The 11979-nt window shown below is 39.9% G+C and overlaps 1 protein-coding gene across 1 annotated transcript in view; it reads left to right on the top strand.

Annotated features, from left to right (window-relative positions):
* Positions 1–237: 237 nt before the first annotated feature.
* The window catches only part of LOC128643916 (nucleolar pre-ribosomal-associated protein 1), a gene marked incomplete at its 5' end in the record, with an annotated part of 233169 nt that continues 221427 nt past the window's right edge, over positions 238–11979 (top strand). The window contains 2 exons of the mRNA XM_053696690.1: positions 238–373; positions 1022–1145. Coding sequence (XP_053552665.1) covers positions 238–373; positions 1022–1145 — 260 coding nt within the window. The remainder of the gene's footprint in view (positions 374–1021; positions 1146–11979) is intronic.

The following is an 11979-nucleotide window of genomic DNA, read 5'->3' as shown; positions in this document are numbered from 1 at the left end:
CTAATTAAATTCGTAAACCGAGGTCCCACTGTATGTGTGTGTGTGTGTGTGTATATATATATATATATATATATATATAAGCAAATTGTAGGTAGGTATCTTTACAAATCTGCAAATATAAGGCACATTTTATAACTAGATTTAATAAATATATACCTCTGATGGTAATATTTATAAAACAATAGGATACATATTTTGAAACACCATAAGAATATTTTATACATTTTTTATATACAGCTTTTGCCAGATATGAATATTATTGTGGCAACTTGGCAGTCCCTTTTAAAGCAAGAAAGTGCCGTAGCAGACAGTGAAAATGGAGAAAAAGTACCTACTGCAGAGGAAAAAGAGACCCGAGCTGGCCTTCCAAGAGGTGCTTGAAAAAAGGATGAACTACATGTAAGATATGGGAACAATAGGTTATACTAACCCATTGTTCTAGCTATATCGCCTGCTTTGTGTGTTGTCACTCAGAACATGAAGAAAGAGATTTACTGGTTAGTTAAAAAAAAATCCAGATATCTCCCCATTTCTCTTTCTCACTCACCTATCTCTGACCTTTTTTCCTTTCACTTTCCTGTTACTGATTCTCTCCGTTCTACTTTCCCATGATTTATTATTGACACATTTTCTCACTTTCCTCCTATAATTTTTTTATCACACTTCTCTCTCTGTTTCACTCATTCCCCTTTTTCTTTCTCCACTTTTTCTGACTTTACTCCATCCCTGGTTTTCCCAATGCTTCTGATTCACTCCATTCTCCTTTCCCTCTCTCAGGCCCTTGTTTTCTTGCTCTCTCTTCTTCCTGACTACAGCATTTCACGAATGTTCCCATTTTCTGCATCACTGATATGGAAAGTACATAGAAGTTCTTCTGGTATCTGTGATACAAAAGAGTAGTTACAGCCTCTCCTGCGTGTCCTTGCTGCACTCTTCTTCCCCCGTCAGCCTTTTCTTTCTATAATTGGTACAGATGTTTAATGATATTGATAAACTGAACTACTCTCCTGTATCTCTCTAGTTTCTGATGATGTCCAGACCACCCTATTGAAGGCCACTTCTACTTCAGGTCCTGTGTCTGTATCAAGAGTGGTCCCGCACCTTGTAGCCCAGAGTACTTTTGATTTCGGCAAACCTATTAAAAGGTACATTGAAAGTAACCATTAATAACATTTGTAAATACCATGGTTTTATCAAGACTTGGTTGGTTGTGCAGATCTTCTTCCTTTTTTTTTTTTACCTCTTTCTGTTTTTTTAAGATTTTCCAATTCCCTTTTCTCCTTTTTTCCTTTTGATTGTATGTTTATTAATTAAAAAAAACAAAACAAAAAAAAACCCCATTAATAAAACAAAAACAGCAGTTCAGAACAATAATAATGGAGTACTGGAAAAAAAACAACCCCAGCAGATGTTAAAATACTGAGAAGTTGATGTGTGGTCAACTTTAACCCCTAGGCAGGAGAGAGCAGGCTCCACTAGAAGAAAGATGATTATGAGAAAAGGGAATTGAGAGGAGAGTAAAAAAATACTTCTCACTCCGCTATCCAATATAAAGACAGCGATACTCTAAGGGCCAGATTACAAGTAGAGCGCAAATTATAATGTTCCCACTGCACTAGAAGTAAACACCCCACTCTCACGCAACCCGATTGCATATCTCAAGTGCACTAAACCGACATGACAATATGACTATTTCTAATTCCAATGTTCTTCACATAGACAAATATGTTCTTATTTATTTCATAAATACATATTTTCTACATATATCTTGCTGGTATTTTAGTAATAATATATCTAAAAAAAACTAGGGTTGGTTTAACATTGTTTTTTAGGAAACAATGACAAACTAATTTTTATTTTTAGTGATGGTTAATCCTAGCGTTTCTTATACGCTTGGGTTTACCATCACTTTAACTGCCAATGCAAAGGGCTTCCAATGCACTTATGTGTCTGTATATGTATTTATGTGCATATATGTCTGTAAATGCATATATACACACTTAAATACATCTAAACGCATATAAACATAAATACATATACATCTTTTAAAATATTTTTTTTTAAATATTTTTTATTAGATGGCTTTGTTGTTGATGGCAAGTGAAGTGTAGTTTGTAATGTATTTCTTTTGCAAGATGTACCGAGTCCACGGATTTCATCCTAACTTTGTGGGATATTGTCCTTCCTGACAGAAAGTAGCAAAGAGAGCACCACAGCAGAGCTGTCTATATAGCTTCCACCCCCCAGTCATTCTTTTGCTGGCTCTAAGCAGGAAGGGTAAAGAGAAGAGGTGTTTAAACTGTTAGTTTTATTTTTATCGTCAATCAAATGTTTGTTATTTTTTAAATGGTACCAGTGTTGTACTATTTACTCTCAGGCAGGACATAGATGAAGATTTCTGCTGGAGGATGATGATCTTAGCATTTTGTTAACTAAGGTCCACTGCTCCCACATGAGCTGAGGAGTACAGGAAAACTTCAGTGTGAGGAACGGTTTCTTGCTATACAGCAATGAGGATATGTCAGTCATATTTTCTGACAGAGACTGTGTTAACTCAGAAAGGCCTGACAGTGTCCCCATTAAGGGAAGGGTAAGCAGTAATCCTAGTGTTATCAGAGTTTTTACTAGCTTGCATAAAGGGTTACTTTTTTGTGGGCACTCAGTTTGTTATGTGAATTTGGGACAAACGTTTTTGTGTCTGGGACATTTGCTTGAGGGTTCTTTGGGGTTGTTTTATAACCCACATGGCTTTCAGGCAGGGTTTGTTAGTTTTGTGTAGGCCCCAGCAACATCGAGTGAGGTGGGCCGGGGCCTACATTTACAAGCAGCAAGCAAATTCTCCTGCGGTCCGCTGAGAGTCTTGGCTGAGGGACTAATTGAAGCTTTAAACCCATATTATCGCTTCCCTAAGGCAGGTAGGGCCACAGCATAGCTGTGACAAGGTGCTTTAGGGTGTTTTAAAACTGGTTTTAGACAATTATCAATAAGTTTTTTTTCATTTGGGGGTCTATTGCTTTTTTTACTTGTGGTGCAATCCTTCTAAAGCTTAGTGGTACACTGTTAAAATTAAGGATATTTTTGAAGCAATTTTAACCTGTTTTGCAATTTGTGTATGCCTTTTTTTTCTACTTAAAGGTACAGTACCGTTTTTGCAAATTGTGTTTTTTTCATTAAATAAAGTGTTTTCCAAGCTTGCTTGCTTCATTACTAGCCTGTTAAACATGTCTCTGACACTGAGGAAACTCATTGTTCAATTTGTTTAAGAAGCCATTATGGAACTCTCTCTAAGACTGTGTCCCCAATTGTACTGATATGTCTATAATTGCAAACAGCATATTTTGACTTATAAGAATTTGGCATTAAAATGATTCTCAGACAGAACGAAATCGGGTTTCGCCATCTAGTTCTCCCCAAGTGTCACAACCAGTTACGCCCGCACAAGCGACGCCAAGTACTTCTAGTGCGTCTAATTCTTTCACCTTGCAAGATATGGCTTCAGTTATGAATACTACCCTCACAGAGGTTTAATCTAAACTGCCCAGGGTTGCAAGGGAAGCGCAGTAGCTCTGGGTTAAGAAACAAATGCTGAGCCTTCTGACGCTTTAGTAGCCGTATCCGATATTCCCTCACAATGTTCTGAGGTAGGGAAAGAGGGATTTGCTGTCTGAGGGAGAGATTTCTGACTTCAGGAAAGATGTTCCCTCAGACAGATTCAGATATGACGGCATTTAAATTTAAGCTAGGAGCACCTCCGTTTATTGCTCAGGAGGTTTTAGCTACTCTAGATGATTGTGACCCTATTGTCACTCCAGAGAAATTGTGTATAATGGACAAATATTTAGAGGTTCCTGTTTACACTGATGTTTTTCTGGTCCTAAGAGGATTTCGGACATTGTTACTTAAGGAGTGGGATAGACCAGGTATTCCCGTTCGCTCCCCCTCCTGTTTTTAAGAAAAATGTTCCCCATTTCTGACACCATAAGGACTCATGGCAGACGGTCCCTAAGGTGGAGGGAGCTATTTCTACTCTGGCTAAGCGTACAACTATACCTATTGAAGACAATTGTGCTTTCATTGATCCTATGGATAAAAAGTTAGAGGGTCTCCTAAAGAAAATTTTTGTTCATCAGGGTTTTCTTCTTCCACCTATAGCGTGCATTGTTCTGGTAACCACTGCAGCTGCTCTTTGGTTTGAGGCTCTTCAGATGGAGACCCCACTAGATGATATTTTGGACAGAATTAAGGCCCTTAAGATGGCTAATTCTTTTATTACAGACGCCGCTTTTCATCTTGCTAAGTTAGCGGCAAAGAATTCAGGTTTTGCCATTTTAGCGCAAAGAGCGTTATGGCTTAAGTCCTGGTTAGCTGATGTGTCATCTAAATCTAAGATTTTGACCATCCCTTTCAAAGTTAAGACCCTATTCGGGCCTGCACTGAAAGAGATCATTTCAGACATCACTGGAGGGAAGGGTCATGCCCTCCCTCAAGATAAGTCAAATAAGACACTGACCAAACGAAATAATTTTCGTTCCTTTCGAAACTTCAAGGGTGGTCCCGCTTCCTCTTCCCCTGCTGCAAAGCAAAAGGGGAACTTTGCTCAATCCAAGCCAACCTGAAAACCTAACCAGGCTTGGAACAAGAGTAAACAGGCCAAAAAGCCTGCTGCTGCCACTAAGACAGCATGAAGGGGTAGCCCCGATCTGGGACCGGATCAAGTAGGGGCAGTCTTTCTCTCTTTGCTCAAAACCTGGGCAAGAGACGTTCAGGACTCCTGGGCCGTAGAAATTGTAACCCAGGGGTATCTCCTAGATTTCAAAGATTCTCCTCCAAGGGGGAGGTTCCATCTTTCTCAATTGTCTGTAAACCAGAATAAAAGAGAGGCGTTCTTACGATGTGTAGAAGACCTTTTTACCATTGGAGTGATCTGCCCAGTTCCGAAAACAGAACAGGGGCAAGGTTTCTACTCCAATCTGTTTGTGGTTCCCAAAAAGAGGGAACCTTCAGACCAATTCTAGATCTCAAGATCCTAAAACCAATTCCTTAGAGTTCCATCCTTCAAGATGGAGACCATTCGGACTATTTTACCAATGATCCAGGAGGGTCAGTATATGACTACCGTGGATCTAAAGGATGAGTATCTACACATTCCTATCTACAAAGATCATCACCAGTTCCTCAGGTTTGCCTTTCTGGACAGGCATTACCAGTTTGTGGCTCTTCCCTTCGGGTTGGCCACGGTGCCAAGAATTTTCACAAAGGTGCTAGGGTCCCTTCTGGCGGTCCTAAGGCCGAGGGGCATAGCAGTAGCGCCTTATCTAGACGACATCTTAATTCAAGCGTCGACTTTCCAACTTGCCAAGTCTCACACGGACATAGTGTTGGCCTTTCTAAGATCTCATGGTGGAAGGTGAACGTGAAAGAGTTCTCATATTCCTCTCACAAGAGTTCCATTCCTGGGAACTCTGATAGATTTGGTGGACATGAAATATTTCTGATGGAGGTCAGGAAATCAAAGATTTTAACCACCTGCCGAAATCTTCATTCCATTCCTCGGCCGTCAGTGGCTCAGTGTATGGAGGTAATCGGACTTATGGTAGCGGCAATGGACATAGTTCCGTTTGCTCGCTTGCGTCTCAGACCACTGCAACTATGCATGCTCCAACAGTGGAATGGGGATTATGCAGATTTATCTCCTCAGATAAATCTGGATCAAGAGACCAGAGACTCTCTCTTCTTTGGTGGTTGTCACAGGATCCCCTGTCCAGGGGAATGTGTTTCCGCAGGCCCAGCGTGGGTTATTGTGACGACGAACACGCCAGCCTACTGGGCTGGGGTGCAGTCTGGAATTCCCTGAAAGCACATGGTTTGTGGACTCAAGTGGAGGCCCTCCTACCGATAAATATTCTGGAATTAAGAGCGATATTCAATGCTCTTCAGGCGTGGCCTCAGCTGGCTTCGGCCGGATTCATCAGGTTTCAGTCGGACAACATCACGACTGTAGGCTTATATCAATCATTGGGGGGGAGGGACAAGGAGTTCCTTGGCGATGATAGAAGTTTCCAGGATAATCCGATGGGCAGAGACTCACTCTTGCCATCTATCAGCGATCTATATCCCAGGGGTGGAGACTGGGAGGCAGATTTTCTAAGTCGTCGGACTTTTCATCCGGGGGAGTGGGAGCTCCATCCGGAGGTGTTTGCTCAACTGGTTCAGCTATGGGGCACACCATAATTGGATCTGATGGCGTCTTGTCAGAACGCCAAACTTCCTTGTTACGGATCCAGGTCAAGGGATCCTCAGGCAGTACTGATAGATGCTCTAGCAGTACCCTGGTCGTTCAACCTGGCTTATGTGTTTCCACCATTCCCTCTCCTTCCGCGTCTGATTGCCAGAATCAAAACAGAGAGAGCTTCGGTGATTTTGATAGTGCCTGCGTGGCCACGCAGGACTTGGTATGCAGACCTGGTGGACATGTCATCTCGGCCACCATGGACTCTGCCACTGAGACGGACCTTTTGATTCAAGGTCCCATTCAAGCATCCAAATCTAATTTCTCTGCAACTGACTGCTTGGAGATTGAACGCTTGATTTTATCAAAACGGGTTTTCTCTGAGTCGGTCATAGATACCTTGATTCAGGCTCGAAAGCCTGTTACCAGGAAGATCTATCATAAGATATGGCGTAAATATCTTTTTTGGTGTGAATCCAAAGGCTACTCATGGAGTAAGATCAGGATTCCTAGGATTTCGTCTTTTCTCCAAGAAGGATTGGAGAAAGGATTGTCCGCTAGTTCCTTAAAGGGACAGATATCTGCTTTGTCTATTCTGTTGCACAAGCGTCTGGCAGATGTCCCAGACAGTCGGGCTTTTTGTCAGGCTTTAGTTAGAATTAAGCCTGTGTTTTAAAACCTGTTGCTCCACCATGGAGTCTCAATTTAGTTCTTAAAGTTCTTCAGGGGGTTCCGTTTAAACCCATGCATTCCATAGATATTAAAGGGACATTCCAGCCACATTTTTTCTTTTATGATTTAGAAAGAGAATGCAATGTTAAACATATTTCTAATTTACTTATATTATCTAATTTGTTTGATTCTCTTGATATTCTTTGATGAAAAGCATATCTAGATATGCTCACTAGCTGATGATTGGTTGCTGCACATAGAAGCATCATGTGATTGGCTCACATGTACATTGCTTTTTATTCAAATAGGGATATTTAAAAATGAAGCAAAATAAATTATGGAAGTAAATTGTAATGTTTAAATTTCTATTCTCTATCTGAATCATGAAAGAAAGATTTTGGGTTTAGTGGCCCTTTAAGCTTCTATCTTGGAAAGTTCTGTTTCTAGTTGCTATCTCTTCAGCTCGAAGAGTTTTCTGAACTATCTGCATTACAATGTGACTCGCCTTATCTTGTTTTCCATGCTGATAAGGTGGTTTTGCGTACCAAACCTGGGTTCCTCTCTAAGGTTGTTTCTAACAGGAATATCAATCAGGAAATTTGTTGTTCCTTCTGTGTCCCAATCCTTCTTCTAAGAAGGACCGTCTGTTGCACAACTTGGACGTGGGTTCGTGCCTTGAAGTTTTATTTGCAGGCAACCAAAGATTTTCGCCAATCATCTTCTTTGTTTGTTGTCTGTGCTGGAAAGTGTAGAGGTCAAAAGGCTACGGCTACCTCTCTTTCCTTTTGGCTGAAAAGCATCATCCGTTTGGCTTATGAGACTGCTGGACAGCAGCCTCCTGAAAGAATTACAGCTCACTCCACTAGAGCGGTGGCTTCCACATGGGCTTTTAAAAATGATGCTTCTGTTGAACAGATTTATAAGGCTGCGACTTGGTCTTCACTTCATACCTTTTCCAAATTTTCCAAATTTTATACTTTTGCTTCTTCGGAGGCTGTTTTTGGGAGAAAGGTTTTGCAAGCAGTGGTTGCCTTCCGTTTAGGTTCCTGTCTTGTCCCTCCCTTCATCCGTATCCTAAAGCTTTGGTATTGGTATCCCACAAGTTAGGATGAATCCGTACACTTGGTACATCTTGCAAAAGAAAACAGAATTTATGCTTACCTGATAAATTTCTTTCTTTTGCGATGTACCGAGTCCACGGTCCGCCCTGTCTATTCAAGACAGACAGTATTTTTTTATGTAAACTTCAGTCACCTCTGCACCTTATAGTTTCTCCTTTTCTTCCTTGGCCTTCGGTCGAATGACTGGGGGGGGGGGAGTTAAGGGGGGAGCTATATAGACAGCTCTGCTGTTGTGCTCTCTTTGCTACTTCCTGTCAGGAAGGACAATATCCCACAAGTTAGGATGAATCCGTGGACTCGGTACATCGCAAAAGAAAGAATTTATCAGGTAAGCATAAATTCTGTTTTTTGATTGTGTTTAGTGAGCCTTTTTTTTTTTTTTTTTTTTGCGAAATAGATAACCAGAGCTCAGAAGAACGCGGTTGTTCACTCTAGCATAAATTGTGATCGTGCTCAAGCGATCGCGTTTACTTTTTAACTCGTAATACCAGCAGTAAGCCGTGCACAAACTTTTGCATTCCACTTGTAATCTGGCCCTAAATCGGCTGAATGAAAAGAGAACCCTGTGGGCGGCGTTACTATTTTTTTTATCTTTATTTTTTTCAAATCCCCACTTTTAGTTAAAGGGACATGAAACACTTGGTTAAGGGCCAGATTACGAGTGGAGCACTAAATATCGCTTGAAAGGGATATTGGCAATCCACTGAGTAATACCAACGCACGCTAATGTGCGCTGGTATTACAAGATCACATCAATGCGAACGTGATTGCTGGGAAGCATTGCGCTCATGAGAGCACACTTCCATATTCTCAAATGGGAGCCTAGCGCAGGGGGTAAGCAGTGCAGCCATGGCAGAAATTTGTAAATATAGGTGTATATGACTATACACATATTAACACACAAATATATATGTAACTAAGTGTGTGTGTGTGTATATGTGTTTTTTTTTCTAACACCCCATTTCCGCCAACTTAACCCCCCAAAAACTGCCTAGTGTAGTTGTTTTTATTTTAAAAAAATGCAAACATTTTTTTTTTTATAAAAAACTACAATTCCATCCCTTTTGAGAGGGGATTTGGGGACTTTTAGAAAATTAGCCAGAGATCTTATTTTTTGAGCACTAATTGCTACCGCAAGCTCGCATAGCGATAACCAGCCACTTGTAATGACTGGTTATATATTACGCGCCTGCAAAAGGGAAGATTTACCAGTTTATGGGCGCACAATAAATTAGCGCTCCACTTGTAATCTAACCCTAAATGTTTCATTATTTCTAGTCCAAAAAAATTAATTGTAATATACTTTTATTTTTGGTTTTGTCTTCTTTTCCTGTAATTTAACTAAATATTGTGGGCTTTCCAATTCCCCTGAGTTTCTTCTTATCTCATACCACCTCTGCTTCAGGTCAGTTAGTAACTGTTATAAATGAGCCGATAAAGTAATTATCTAAAAAAGTCCCTTAGCCATCATTAATCTCTCTCCCTAGTTGTCTTCAGCAGAAGAAATTCGATAGGGGAAACCTAAGTTTCAACATGGTTGTGCCTATTGTCTTATAAAGGCTGCTAAAATGAAATGAAGTCTATAAAAATAAAACTTACAAGCAAAGACTTCACAATCTTAATTATGTAAAGCCTGGAGGAGGAAAAACTGAGGCCAAAAATATTTTTCACAAAAAGAGTAGTACTGGAACAATAAGTCATAATCTCAAGTTGGAGGGCAGTGGGTTAAGAATTAATTTGTATTTGCGCTTCTTTACAGAAATTGTAGACAATTCATAGAAAAAACTTCCAGTAGAGGTAGTAGAGACATAGACTGTAAGAGAACTTGGGAATGGCTGTTCTGTATATAACCCTGTATTTAAATATTATTACAGTTACACTTCAATAGGAAAATATCAAAAGACTCAATGAAAATCTATTTTTCTATGAGTGTCAGATGTGCATGCACGCAGCTGACATCATCTAAGTTAGTTTAGCGCAAAAGAATGTAAAATACAAAACGATTCCAAAACGATGCACCAAAAATAAAGAGTTATTGCCACACTCAATTAAAAATCAAAACCCCTTTATTTAATGCTGCATTAAAAACACATGGAGGGCAGCAGCCATAACTGACGCGTTTCATGCCTATACACTCTGCTTACTCATACATAATGCAATTGACTGCTAAACCTCTTTTTGAACACTGAAACACCAATCTCAAAATTAAAAAACAGCACTATTAATAACATCAAGCTGTTAACAATTAGTCAAATATTCCATATCACCCAAAGTGTCCAAAAAACAGGCCCCATTACATTTAGAAAAGCTAAACAAAACAAAAATAAACGCATATGAAGTTGACAATAAATACATACGTTAAGACGAGGAAGCATTGATGAAAACATGCATATCATGTTTAAAAAATAATTTATTACAAGTAACTTCACAAAAGCCTATAGCGTAACCATGTTTAGAAAGGAAATGCATCTGTGTACCAACAAAGTAACTAATATCTCATTACTTGTTCCATACCATAAGGGCTCCTAGTTTGGAGTTTAAATATCCAGTATAATTCTTTCTTCTGGAGTACAGCAATTTATACCTATCACCACCCCTAGAGGGCAACATTGCTCTGTCAATAACATTAACCTGTATATTTGTCGAAATGATTAAAATGAGACGCAACTGATGAATCTTTATTGTAATATTTAATATCACACATGTTCACCAACTCTGTTTATAAGGGGTCTAGTTGTTTGGGGAAAAAACGCACTCCATTAAACAAAGCACAAAATTGATTTGATAGTAAAGCTGTCGCCTGTGACAGCACTGACACAATTTGTGCCTGATTTTATAACACATACTGTTGTACATCCTACTTCTACATGTGAAATTACCAGTTGTCGTAAGCCATGAAGATCTATTTTATTTAAAGGGATATGAAACACAATTTTTTTCTTTCATGATACAAATAGAGCATGCAAATTTCTAATTCATTCTAATATCAATTTTTCTTCAGTTTCTTGGTATCTTTATTTGAAATGCAAGAATGTAAGCTTAGGAGCCGGCCCATTTTTGGTTTAGCACCTGGGTAGTGCTTGCTGTTTGTTGGCTCCGTTTTGAATGTGAAGCGTACCCTGTGTGCTACTTCTACTACAAGTGTAATGTGTTTTTACTTTCAACAAACCTTGCTGTAATAGTTGTGGATCATAACCAGGTCTGATGAACCTCTGAGTCAGTTCTTCTGCCTGTTTCTCAAAGATCTCATCAGATTTGGTGTTTCTCATAATGCGTATAAACTGGCTTTTTGGAATTGAATCTGATCAGATATTTGGGATTACTTGATGCTGCATGTAAAATAGTATTTCCAGGGGGACGGAGCCCAAAGCCGAAGCAGCAAGTCGTGTATTGAAGAAGCTTCTGACTTTATTTCACTTTATCGTGTATTTATTCAATTTTCTCTGAAGAATAATATTGGGATTCTAAAGATAATTGCATCCTGCAACGAGATATTGCTGAGAACTTCAGTTGGTGACCTAATTAAAGAAGTTTAGAACATCTATCTGCACCGTCTGTATCATCTCTATTATGGAGGAAGACATCTACACTGAGATACAGGCCCTGCTTGCAGAGTATGAGCAACTGATACTCAATAGATTTGACTGCCTAATAGCAACTGTAGGAGCGGAATGCTCAAATAACAAGCGTTCTGAGCCTGTTGTGACGGAGGAGGCAGTCTTCAGTGCGCAGCTAGACGCCATGCGTCTGACTACGGGAGATACTCCTCCCATACCTATCCAACCTAAGAAAGAGTGAACGCAAGTCGGAACTGTAAGGGATAGTTCCAGCAGTGTCAGTGGATCGCCTGATGTGCTGGATAGCAACTTACAGGACACCTAAGAACAATGCTTATGTGAACAGAGAGGCCCCCACTTATGGATGTGAGGCGGCGGAAACTGTTGACCTCTGCTCCTG

Source organism: Bombina bombina, unplaced genomic scaffold (genome assembly GCF_027579735.1).
Source record: "Bombina bombina isolate aBomBom1 unplaced genomic scaffold, aBomBom1.pri scaffold_594, whole genome shotgun sequence".
Taxonomy (NCBI): domain Eukaryota; kingdom Metazoa; phylum Chordata; class Amphibia; order Anura; family Bombinatoridae; genus Bombina; species Bombina bombina.
The sequence above is the reverse complement of the archived record's forward strand: the minus strand, read 5'-3'. Positions and strand labels throughout refer to the sequence as shown.